This window comes from Cornus florida, unplaced genomic scaffold (genome assembly GCF_030987335.1).
Source record: "Cornus florida cultivar Cherokee Brave unplaced genomic scaffold, ASM3098733v1 CherokeeBrave_3.0.0_Hap2_Chr05, whole genome shotgun sequence".
NCBI lineage: Eukaryota > Viridiplantae > Streptophyta > Magnoliopsida > Cornales > Cornaceae > Cornus > Cornus florida.
The window spans coordinates 57,232,343-57,244,928 of NW_026775575.1; the positions used below are offsets into that span (position 1 = coordinate 57,232,343).

Sequence of the window (12,586 nt, forward strand, 5' to 3'; positions counted from 1 at the left end):
CAAAAAGCGAGAATGACACAATATATTCTCCCTTTTTTTTTCTCTCTTCCATCTTACTTGCCAGACGAAACAAAAGACTCGAGCCATGATAGAAATGAGAAATTATTAAAAAGTCCAAAATTATGTGATTCTGACCAATCACAAACTATCACGTAATTAAATATATCAACCTTATTCAGTTATTTGTGATTGGTTGGAACCATTCCTCTATGAGTAGAAGAGCATATTGTTTTAAGGTAAATACTGTGATTACACAATCACACATATACAATCCTCCCCCTCCTCGGCCTTGGAGTCAAGTCTGAATCTACTTGACCATATTTTATTGGCCTCCTTAGGATTAGATAAGATTAGTATAAACCAAGTTACGCTAGTGTATGTAGGATGAAATATTTACGAGAAATTTTTTTTTTTTTTTTTTTTTTTATTAACACTAATATTATTCTATAAGTTGGAGAACAAATAATTTACAAGAAAGTTCCACAACAATACTATTCTATAAGTTGATGAACATAAAATTTGAAGGAAAATTCAAGATTTTATTTGGTTCAAATTTGTTTTTTAATACAAAAATATTGATATATTTGACTGTATAGAATTAGATAGAATTAGAGTCTTAAAATTGATGAAATTTAATTTTCTACAATTCTAAACTAAATTTTTTTTCAATTTCAATTTTAATGCTCCAATTTTACGTAACCAAACATAACCAACTTTATTTAGTTACTTTTAGAAGGAAAAAAAAATCGTAATTCTCTAAAAATAATTTTCTATTAAATAGTAAATTATTTAGTTCAGGTCCTAAATAGGATTGCTAATTTGCTAGGAACAAAATTGAACATATAAAATTGAATCCTTCGTGAGGGTCCCACAATGGGTCTCACCCATTGATTCAATAAATGAAATTGATCCCATGTGACAATCCACTGCTTATAATAATAGCATAGTTATTCTAATTTACTATTCACCTAATTTATACATTTCGATAACACACTACATACCGATATAAATGAACCTAAAAAATAAATAAATAATAAAAAATTTAGAAGTAATGACATTTGCATTGCCCAAAAGCATTGTCACACCACACTCGGTTTTTTTCTAGAAAAGAAAACAATACAATTATACGGAGTACTTAAAAAGAAATATCATACTCCATTTTGTTGCTTCATAAGCTATAGAGTGTGGTCACTGTGGTATGGATAACACTGTCCCTTATAATTTTGAAACAAAAGTGCAATTCTAAAATCATTTTAACCTATTAATGCTTGAATTGTTTTATATTAAAATTATGTTATAAATCAGAATTTCATTCAATTTACTCGGGGATAAAATGCACACAAAAAAAGAAAGAAAAAAATAATAATAATAATAATAATGATAATAATAATAATAAAAACCCTATTATATGCTCTATCACTGGCAACTAGTAGTTCAGTCCACCTCATATTGAACATATCCACTCGTTGATCCACTATGAAAAAAATATAGGGAAATGATGCTGACCTTCATTGGAGTTTACTGCAAATTGAAATTTTCTAAAAATCATTACACAAACCTCTACTCTACTTTGAGGAATTAATCAAATAGTTAACCATCTAAATTTCCAGTATAGCAAACCCTAAAAAAACTTTTAAGGGAATCTAAATAATAATAGCTCCAAACCGCAAAATCAACCATTACAGATACGATTAACTGTTGCAGCAGCTAACACTGCTCCCCACAAATAATGTTACCCGAGGAGATGTGCAAAACTGATTCTTTGATCCGCATGAAATGCAAAATTCAACCCAAAAGCCAAGTTACATGCCGCAATGAGCATAAGCACAACTGTGAGTGTTTAATCCTATTCTCCTACTGCCAACCCAAATCCGAACTTGTAATCTTTCTTACAATGATCTATCTGCAACATATAATGTTGGAAGTTAGTAAGAATAAGGTCACAGCGAGGAAACTAGTAAAAGAACGTCAAGCACACGTTAGTTCTCACCTCTGCAGAAAGAATGAAATTAAGACCCATATTTAATCGCTCTTCCAGGAAAGCAGACGTGCAGCCATTGGAATCGACCTTCCCTCTAAGGCGACACTGAATATACATAACAGTAAATCAACCACAATAATAATTACTTGAAATTCTACTTTTTTGCAGCAAAAACATCAAACTGGGTATGAAAATCTAGCATAATATCATCTGCAAAGTAGACTTGGGAATTTCGTAGCAACAAAACCTTCAAAAGACTCGACAAGAAGGAATAACATTGGCCCCTTTTCTGCTAGTATTTCTAAGAGGTAAAGAGCCATATTAACTGTTAACATTCATAATGACAAAAACTACAATAATGTGATTGACGTCAAGAACAAGATTCATAAACAAACCAGATGAGAAATTAATTTACTGCTAATTGTCTCAATCTTCCTAGATAAAAACACTTCATAGCCTAAATACTCAGATTTTGTTTTAAAACGAAACAACAAAGCATAGTTTACTATCATACTTCAAATTTTTCTTTAGGTATCGGTAGGGGTGGCGAAAATCCCCAACTCGGCGGGGCCCGCCCCGTTTGGGGCGGTTTTGGAGAACCGATTATGTAAATGGGGACAGGGATGGGGGCTGCTTAGAAAAACCCGGCGGGTTTTGGGACGGTTATGGGAGTGAAAAAATAAACAAGGATGCGGATGGGGAATGAGATCCCCGCCTTTAGCTATCAGAAGCATAGAATAGTTCATCAGGTTTGCCAATAAAAGCCTTAATGATAAAGCCACGGCACATACAAAGATGCACCTGCAATAGTTAGCATAGTTTTTACTCCAAGAGCTATTAACTTTTCTAAAACTAACAGTATATTTCTTATAGAACACTTCAAAGACTGAAGAACCATCTTTTAAATGATTCGCTGTTCTCAATACAACATCGACCAAAAATTAGGTCCTAAAAATACATAAATTGCCTCAAAATAGAAGTCATTTGTAGGTAGATCCGGAATTCCCTGCTCACAATAGCTATGCGGTTACAGTTGCTAAATGGACAAATACTAGAAGTCTAGAACCTGGGGCAAAGTTGGTTATTGGCCAAGGTAAAAAGGCACTTGTTGGACCTGAATGAATATCACCTAGCATTTGAATGCCTGCCCCAAGCAGGACTAATCTGGACATATTCAAAACACTTTGGTAGTGCTCCTGGATCAGAATCAAAATAATGAATCCCTACTCATCATCGTCAAGGTTGAAGATCTTGTTTGGGCAAGCCAATCTCAAGCTCAGCTAGCTATAGTTCAACAAAAATAGGGCTCGACTTGAGTTCTTTTTTTCCTTTTCTTTTTCCAAATCTAAGAATGCTGTATATACATATATTTTATTTATGATATCTATATAATTATGCTAACATATAGATACATTAATCTCTCCCGGTGGAGAGGGAATAGAATTCCTAGCAAAGGTTGCGGTGTTGGGTGACACAAGGGCGGGTGGGTACCCAAGAAAAATGGACCGTTTGGCTCAAGCATCAAACTTGATGAACTAGCCTTTATATAAGTCCAACTCGGTCTTTTACTAAACAAGCCTTAAAAATCCGTCATACCAACTCCGCCCCTATTCTGAGACAGGTTTGTAGGGTTTAGCCAAACCTACCCCAACTCCGGCCTGTTGCCATCCCTACATCAAGGTTGGAGATCTTGTTTGGGCGAGTTTCATCTAGCCAATCTCAAGCTCAGCTAGCTATAGTTCAACAAAAATAGGGCTCGACTTGAGTTCTTGTTTTCCTTATCTTTTTGCAAATCTAAGAATGTTGTATACAGATATATTTTATTTATGATATCTATATAATTATGCTAACATATAGATACGTTAATCTCTCCCGGTGGAGAGGGAATTGAATTCCAAGCAAAGGTTGCAGTGTTGAGTGACAGAAGGGCGGGTGGGTACCCAAGAAAAATGGACCTTTTGGCTCAAGCATCAAACTTGATGAAATAGCCTTTAAATAAGTCCAACTCGGTCTTTTACTAAACAAGCCTTAAAAATGAGCTTGAGCCCAATTCGTTTACTCAATGAACTAACAAGAACTGAGCATCACTTTGTTCACAAACAATTCAATTCATTTGCAGACCTACAAGGCTATAAAGTATTACAAAATAGCATGTCTTAGTCTCTTAGATAATTTTGCTTTAACAGAAGAATAAACATATATGATATTTATTTTTGGGGAAATATGAATGTAAATGCTAGTAGAATAACAGCATAAATTTGAATGAACATAGTTGCCATCAAAACCACCTATTTTTTTTCAATTAGACAACAAAATTGCAATGTGGCACATATTCAGTAACATTGCCAAATTCAGCAATCAATAATTTTTACAAGGCCAAACAAAAGAAAACAAATACAATCAAAGGCTAAGTCTGCAAATAGAGTGAGCTGTTTGTGAATAACTCAGGGCTCCTCTTAGAAAGCTAAGTTTGTGTTCATTTATTAAGTAAATGAGCCAAATTGAGCGAACTTTTTAGGCTCATCTAGCGAACAAACCAAGCCCAAATATTGTCAGGCTTGGCTCACACAAGCTTATGAAAATAGACATAAAAGCTAGGCTCATTAAACCCAAATTTGTTTCTTCAATCTCTCCAATTTTTTTCTCCCATCTAATCTCTATCCCCTCAGAAGTTCATTATCTCTCTGTCTTCTAGTTACGATACACCTATGATCATTGAAGATCAGTCTCTGTCTCATTTATCTTGTCCAAACTTAAAACTCTCTCTAATCTCTTTTGTTTAACCAAAGTGTCTCTTTCAATAGAAGAAGCAAAGGGGAAGCTCTCTCACCTCTTAGAGGACATAGCATATAAAACGAGGCAAGATCTAGGTGTGTATATCTATTACTGTATCTCTCGTGTGTGTGTGTGTGTGTGTGTGTGTGTGTGTGTGTGTGTGTTATTTCTTACTCTGTCTGTAAATGTATCTTTTTTCAAAAATAGTTAACTCTAGAATATAAATGTGTAACATCATTATGTATCTATAAATTTGAAAAGGAAAATAAGAGAAAAAGCTCAAGTTGCCACACGGCCCAAGCACAAGCTTTGGTGAACAATGACAACCAAACAATTCAAACCTGAGATTTGATAGGTCAAGCTCATTCGAACACAATCCGAGCTCGATAACCTCTCCAACCTTAATGAGCAGAGCACAAACATTTCACCCGAGAGTTTGGCTAAGGTTAGCGGAACAGATTTTGGCTCAGCTTCAACCTAGGATGTAAGCCAACCGAACTACCTTGCGTTCCCCTTCCCCAGCAGAAAAAGAAAACTCTTGAAGAAAGCTATTTGATAAAACTGTAGAGATCGGCTCAGCTCAGTTCATTTGTTGTCCTACCAAAGGCATTTTGGCTAGCATCCACTTTTCTTCTAACATTACGCTAGACACGAGAATCAAAAGATAATGATCAATGTCGTTCTTGTGTTTTTCTTCCCTTGTTTATTACCATCTGCTGCAGCTAGTGGAGCTTCGGTGCACTTATTGTTCTTCCATTTAAATTATTCTTTGTTCTCTCATCAGTAAATGTTTCTTACAAGGAAAATTTAAATAACTAAATAAGAGTTTCTATTGGAACAAGAAGGTGAAACATTGAAAACCATCGATATCAAGAAATGTGTAAATCGGAAGCAGGCACTCATTGTTCACCATGTAGCTACTCAAAAGAATAGAGAAAGATTTGGTTCGCCAAAGAACACAATGGCATGTTGCACAAGAAATAGGATTAAGCCTTCAAAGGTGAAGTATTGAAAACCATCGATATCAAGAAATGTGTAAATCGGAAGCAGACCCTCATTGTTAACCATGTAGCTACTCAAAAGAATAGAGAAAGATTTGGTTGGCAAAAGAACACAATGGCATGTTGCAAAAGAAATAGGATTAAGCCTTCAAAGGTGAAGCATTGAAAACCATCGATATCAAGAAACGTGAAAATCAGAAGCAGACCCTCATTGTTCACCATGTAGGTACTCAAAAGTATAGAGAAAGATTTGGTTGGAAAAAGAACATAATGGCATGTTGCACAATAAATAGGATTTAGCCTTCAAATATGCGTACAAGTGGAAAGAAAGAGAGACTCAATTATAATTCTTCAAGATGAGATTTCAACAAATTTGGTACAAAACTAACTACTCGCAATTTATTGGTACTCAAAGAGATTTTTAGCCCACTTAGATGGTGACATCCTCTAACAGCACTGAGGTGAAAGTCACTGGATAACCATTTTCACAGTAAAGGAAGAAATGTTATTAACACGTGATACACCTCATAGGCTATAAAAAACAAATAGTTGGAATAGGCAGGCCTGTTGGCTCAGTTTTTGTATCTTGTACACATACTTGAGTGAAATAAATTGTATGTCATGGATTAACAATCAAGAATGTTAACTAATAATCAAACATACTACAATCATGAACGAGAGAATGTGCAAATATTTACATGTCACGGATATCAAAAAAGTTCAATTGCAGGAGTTACCTGTCGAAGGATGTAATCATAACCAAAGCTTGCTGTGACATCTCTTGTCATGTAGTTGTACATGAAGTCTGCTGCCAGAGAAACCTACATGGAAGAATAGTGTAAGAAATCTGTTTAAAAAACAAACCAATAAACAACTTGCACTGTTTTACCTTCTCACATATTTTCTGTACGTAGCTCAGAGCAACCATTCCAGTGCTAGCAACTTGCCCCGTGGCAACCTGTAGGGAAAAATAAGAATTCTATTTTGTTATATAAGAAACCACATAAGTACACAGAAAAATAAAATTGCTTCAATCAATCATCAATTATTCATGCTTGCCACAATCAGAATCACTAAAACTACACCTCAACCCCACCCAAAAAAAAAATATAAGAATATAAAATTAAATAAAGAGGAAAATAAAAATACATCATAAAAACATTTATTGCCTCCAAAAAAGAGAAGGATCAGAGCTGTATACAAACAAATAGACAAAACAAAATTCGTGAATTACTAAGTGCCCATCTGGAAGCCGTTTTGTTTTCAGTATTTGGAAATACAACAAAAGAGAGTCCTCTCAGTATTACAGAATCTGGCTCCAAACAGGGGCTCAAAACATAGGAAGACCAATATGGTGTCTTGCTTTGGAAAATAGTGAAAAATGAAAACATAAACGGAAGGAAGAAAAAGAAGAACAGAAGCCCCCGCCCTACAGACTTTGTTAGCCACAAAAGAAGAGGCTTCAATCTTTTAACTTAAAAACCCCAAAACCCTAGTCCTCCTCCCCTTTTTACCCAAAAAATAAATAAATAAATTAGAGGCCCATTCAATGGGATCATACAACTTAAATTTCAATAGAGAGAAGGGATCGCGAATTAGTTAATTTCTCCGCTGAGAAAAAATTTGCACATTGACTTTTACAAGCATTATTTCGGACAAACTGTAAACACATTTTTAGACTATAAAGCAGACCAAAAGTGCTCCAATTATTTTTTTAATAGGAAAAAAATCCTATACGTTCCAGTTAAAAGCTATCCTATCTCATAGAGCCTTCATCCATAAAATCCTTTTCATGCATGCATAAATTTCTTCATCCAGCATGCGTAAGGAACATTGACCCATTGAGAAATACTGATTTAAACCCTTTTCCGTATTAACACGTGAATATATTGGACAAAAAAAAAAAACTTTGATTAGAAACGCAGATCAATCTGAGGTAAAAGAAAGAACTCAAGCCAGAGTGCATAGCGGATCATAATCCCTTTCACAGGTCTAATTATGATCTGCAACAAATGCATGCCCAAACAATATACAACTTCAGATTGTACACCAATGTTGGCCTACAACTTCAGCTTAAATAATTGATATTATCTCAATTCAATTCAGTATTAACCAATAACAACTAATATACAGATAAATAAGAGGAAACAAAGAGCACTTTGAAATGGCATGAAATTCAAGTCATGGTACGCACCATCTTATCTGTGTTGTATCGAGCAGCATAACCAATACCAGATTTGCGATGCTGACCAGTCCAGAATACTTCGCCACCCAAAGAAAAATGTGGTGTCACACTCTGCAGGCAAATAAGCAGTTTCGTAAAACATCAATAAAAATTTGCATAAATTATTATGCGATTTTCTGCTTCTCACCAAGAGAGAGGGAGAGAGTGAAAAGGATGAAGGGAGAGGCAGAGGAAGGAGAGTGCCTTAATTTAAATCAATATTATCAATAAAAAATAACAGGTATTTCAATAGGTGTTGCATGAAAAAAATATATATATCCATAAATACTTGAGGTTTTCCCAATAAATAATGTGTTACCAACTTTCACAATAATTTGGCAAGATAATGTAGACGACTTGCACAATCAACATTTCCATAGAGTGTGAATATATGTGAGTGGTGCTTTGGGTGCAAGGGGAAGACTGGAAGAGGTTGTCATCACCAACGTATCTAGAAATGTCTTCCTCCCGGAACTTCGCAAAAAGTCCAACTACCCCATACTTTATCATTTGGTAACAACAAAATATTAAACTTCCTATGTAAAGATGAAAAATATGTGGTCGTTGCTGCTTTGAGACTCAGCCTGTCCTAAGGTGTCCTCTTTTTTTCCGTTTCAGTTAACAAGTTTCAAAGAAGCACTTCATTAGTTTAAAGAGAAAGTATTGAGCCTCGGGCCATTGGCCTAGGTGGTCAGAGCTCTCCTCCCCGAAGGAGAGGTCAACAGCTCGAGTCCCACATAGGGCAGTGTGGTGTGCCTGAGTGTGTGCACGTGTTGTTTAAAAAAAATAAAAAATAATGAAGAGATCAGGTGTTGCTATAGTCTGACTAACCTGAACCGGAATTTGAAAAGAGTCTATGTGTGTGTATATATATATTCTAAGTAGAGAATTCGAAAAAAAAAAAAAAAGATTTTGTTTGCCTGAATTGGACAACCAGAAGCCAACTCCATTTTTAAGTTGGATGGATTTCCATTTAAGGATGGACTTTCAGGTCTACAATATATGTATCAATTTTAATCCTGAAAAGTATATGTCATGCAATAATCACAAATCCATCAGCACAGATTATATGTTCTCAAATTTTTTGTGAAAGTTTATCAGAAAGGAGGGGGAGATTTTTTTACCTGCATGTAATTGGCTCCAAATAAGGCACCGTTCCCTAGTTGAAATTGGGTCCTAAAATCTTTACCCTGTATTTATTAAAAATAATAAAATAAGACAAACTGAGGGAATAAAGATCTGGATTGAATTACCAGCAAAAAAGAGCCTTACTGATGTGATTCGACATTTCTTAAGTAAAGAAACAAAAGTATCGGATACATCAACTACATTGTCCAAGAAAGTAAAACAACACACATGTAGAGAGAGGGAGATTAATAAGTGCGAGTATTGACCTTGTAATCAAAATTGAACATGCCATGCGACATGTGCGGCTCATTTGTAAGCTGGAAAAGATATTAAAAAAAAATAGAAATAATCAACTAGCTTACTTATGTACATATACTGTCAGTTCAAAACAAAAAGGAAAACCGAGAAGTCCAACAAAATATGACAATTAACATATGTGTACTTGAGCATTGGCCTTCAGAGTAAGATTCTCGGACAGATCACACTTGACTCGAGCATTTAACCTCCCATCTGTCATCAGTCTCCCAAAAAGCATCAACTGCAGGCACCATTAATTCTCACATAATTAGATTGACATGAAGGGAATAAATCCAATGGGATCCATTAATTCTCACATAATTAGATTGACATTCATACATAAGAAGGGAATAAATCCAATGGGATGCTACCAACCTTTGGGTCTATAAAGTTAGCACCAAATTCATAATGAGCAGTGGGAATCTTAATGGCCTCGGTAGACTGAGAAGGAATTTCTACGGGTCCCATGAGCACACTGATAAATGGTGATAAGGCAGTAATTAAAATCAATAAGAATTAAACATGGAAATGAAAAAGATAAAACACAAGTCCGGAAATTTCAAACGGAAAAAGCAAAACCACCTGTGACTGAGTGAAAATTTCGGAGTAAGTCCTTTGGTAAAATCAAATCGCATTCCCTCGAAAAATTCTGGCTTCAAGGACACTGCCAAAATATATTTAAGCAATTCAACATCCTGAATCAGTAAAACAAAAAACCATCCCCCCTTACAACAGCCATTCGTCTAGTCATACAAATTTCAACATGGCATTCCTTCACTCATAAGAATCACACAGAAAATGCAATGAAAACAGCTAAAGTTTCTTTCTATCTTTTTTTCAGTGGCAAGAGGTACAACATGATCTAATAATTAAAACGGAAAACAAGCTTGCTCAAATGTTGAGCAACAATTGGAACTGCATTTGAAGTTTACAAGAGGCAATGTTTTCAAGGCAGCCTGCCCAAAATTATACAAATTTTGGTAAATCCTAAAGCCATATCAAGTAATCCATAAATCATTGAATTGCCCTAAAACCTCATGTACTTCATGGTTTGCTTTTTGAAAATGCTTATATTGATTTCCATAAGGTCTTTAGCTCAAAGACTTGTGAATTTTTTCCCTGAATCAAGCCTTATAGATTTCACTTATACAAGTTTTGTAGTACTTGCACAAAGAAAAAGAAAGAAAACAAAACTCAAGGCAACTTTAGCTTCCAGAAAAAAATATAAACACTTCTACAATTATACCCAAACAATCCCCACCAGTGTACTTTTTGGGGCCGATCATACTTCCCTTGGATTCCACAATGTCACTGGCACATCAAACTTTTCAGTACAAAACCCAAATTCCCAAATCACTCATACTTCACTAGGAGTATGAAATTTATAAATCTGTTTCATCCTCAATCTACTTACAAAAACTTCAATATGAAAAGAACAAACAGTGGCAATTGGACAACAATGGAGTTTATTTAGAGTTCCAAAATCATGATTAAACACGTAAACGGACAAAACCACACTTTCTGATTCGAATATAAATAAATATACTTACAATCAACAATTCTTAAAAATAATAATAATAAATAATAAAATATAAATTAAAATTAAAAAATTGGGAGCACACACAAACATACATACATATATGTGTGTGTGTGTGTGTGTGTGTGTGTGTGTGGTGATTAATTGAATGATACTAACTGAGAGCTTCGCGGTGGATTTCTTCGTAGGGAATAGGGCAAGGAAGACTCATGTAGTCGACTTTCTCTGGTTGGACCGAGGTCGGCTTGGAAGCCGTCGGCATAGTAGCAGTAGGAGGGACGAAAGTGGCCATTGCTAGGTTTTGTTTGATAATAGAGAGAGAAAGTTCAAATTCGAAGAAGAAGAATAAATAGAACTCAGCTTGCTTCTTCTTCTTCTTCCGCAGTTGATGGTTTTTGGAGGAATAGAGAGAAAGAGGAGAAGAAAAACCCTCCCCAAAAATACCGAAACCCCTAGGCCCAGTTTGGTTAAGAGTCTTAAGACCATTGCCTTTTTTTTTTTCCTTTTTTTTTAATATCTATTTGGTTAGTTTTTTTATTTCTATTTTTTACTTTTTTACCAAATAATACTATTCCCTTCCATCCCCTTGGATTCACCAAAAAAAAAAAAGGAGAAAGAAAAAGAGGTTAAATTGTACTTACACGAGGTATTGGTCATAAGCTGTGAGGTTTTAGAAATGTGCATTAATATCCCTCCATGCGTCTCAAAACATGTGAAATTATAGTTTAAGCTTTTAATCTGTCAACGACTCTATTTAAATCATAAAATTATAAATTTATTCTCTTAATTAAATTTAATGGACCAGACTATTTTTTTCATCTCTTCTATACATATAAATATAATTTATATATAATAATACTTATACCACCATAACCACTACCAATCTACCACAACATAAAACTAAAAAAAGAAAAAGAAAAAAGAAAATTAAAATTTTTTTTTTTTAAATAGCGAAGTACAACACCATAATCACCGTCACCACATCCAAACACCACAGTAGAAAAAATAAATAAATAAATAGTCATGGCCAAACCATACTTATACGTTCCAAACGTCACCAGAACCACCACCACTGCCGCACCAAGACCACCAACACACCACTACCAAAACCACTGCCACCACCACCACCACAACAGAAAAAATAATTAATTTTTCTTTTAAACACCTTGATAATCTAGATATCACCACAACCACATCTAAACAATACCACAACGACCACCACTAGAGTTGAAGAAAAAATAAAAACAGTCATGGCCAGCCAGACCCACCACAATAGAAAAAAAAATAAATAAATAAATAAATTAAAATTGAAAACAGCAATGGCTCTTTTTATCTCACTGTTCCCACCAAATCTCTTATCTTCTTTTTACACCTATTTTCCTTCCCTTACTCATCTCAATTACAAATCCAACACCGCCACAACCACAACACTGCAACATTTTCTCCCCAGTTTATATGAATTAACTTGCCCTAGCCACCATCTCCTCCATCGCCAAGTTATGTTTCCCTCCATCAGACACCGGTACATAGCTCCTCCACTGGTGAAAAGAATGATGAGGGGTCCAATTTACCCACAAAAATAAATAAATTAACATGGTAAGAAAGAGGGGAATGAGAGAGATTGGGGAAAGAGAGGAGTGTCC

At 35.0% G+C, this 12,586-nt stretch overlaps 1 protein-coding gene across 1 annotated transcript; it reads right to left on the bottom strand.

Moving 5' to 3' along the window:
• Window positions 1-1,488: 1,488 nt before the first annotated feature.
• LOC132306538 (mitochondrial import receptor subunit TOM40-1-like) lies at window positions 1,489-11,457 on the bottom strand (the record flags this gene model as incomplete). Its single annotated transcript, XM_059803951.1, has 11 exons — window positions 1,489-1,903; window positions 1,991-2,086; window positions 6,495-6,578; window positions 6,647-6,715; window positions 7,952-8,053; window positions 9,106-9,171; window positions 9,376-9,426; window positions 9,552-9,647; window positions 9,782-9,881; window positions 9,989-10,070; window positions 11,103-11,457. Coding segments are annotated over 11 exons (1,158 nt in total), but the record flags the coding sequence as incomplete, so codon positions are not given.
• Window positions 11,458-12,586: the final 1,129 nt, after the last annotated feature.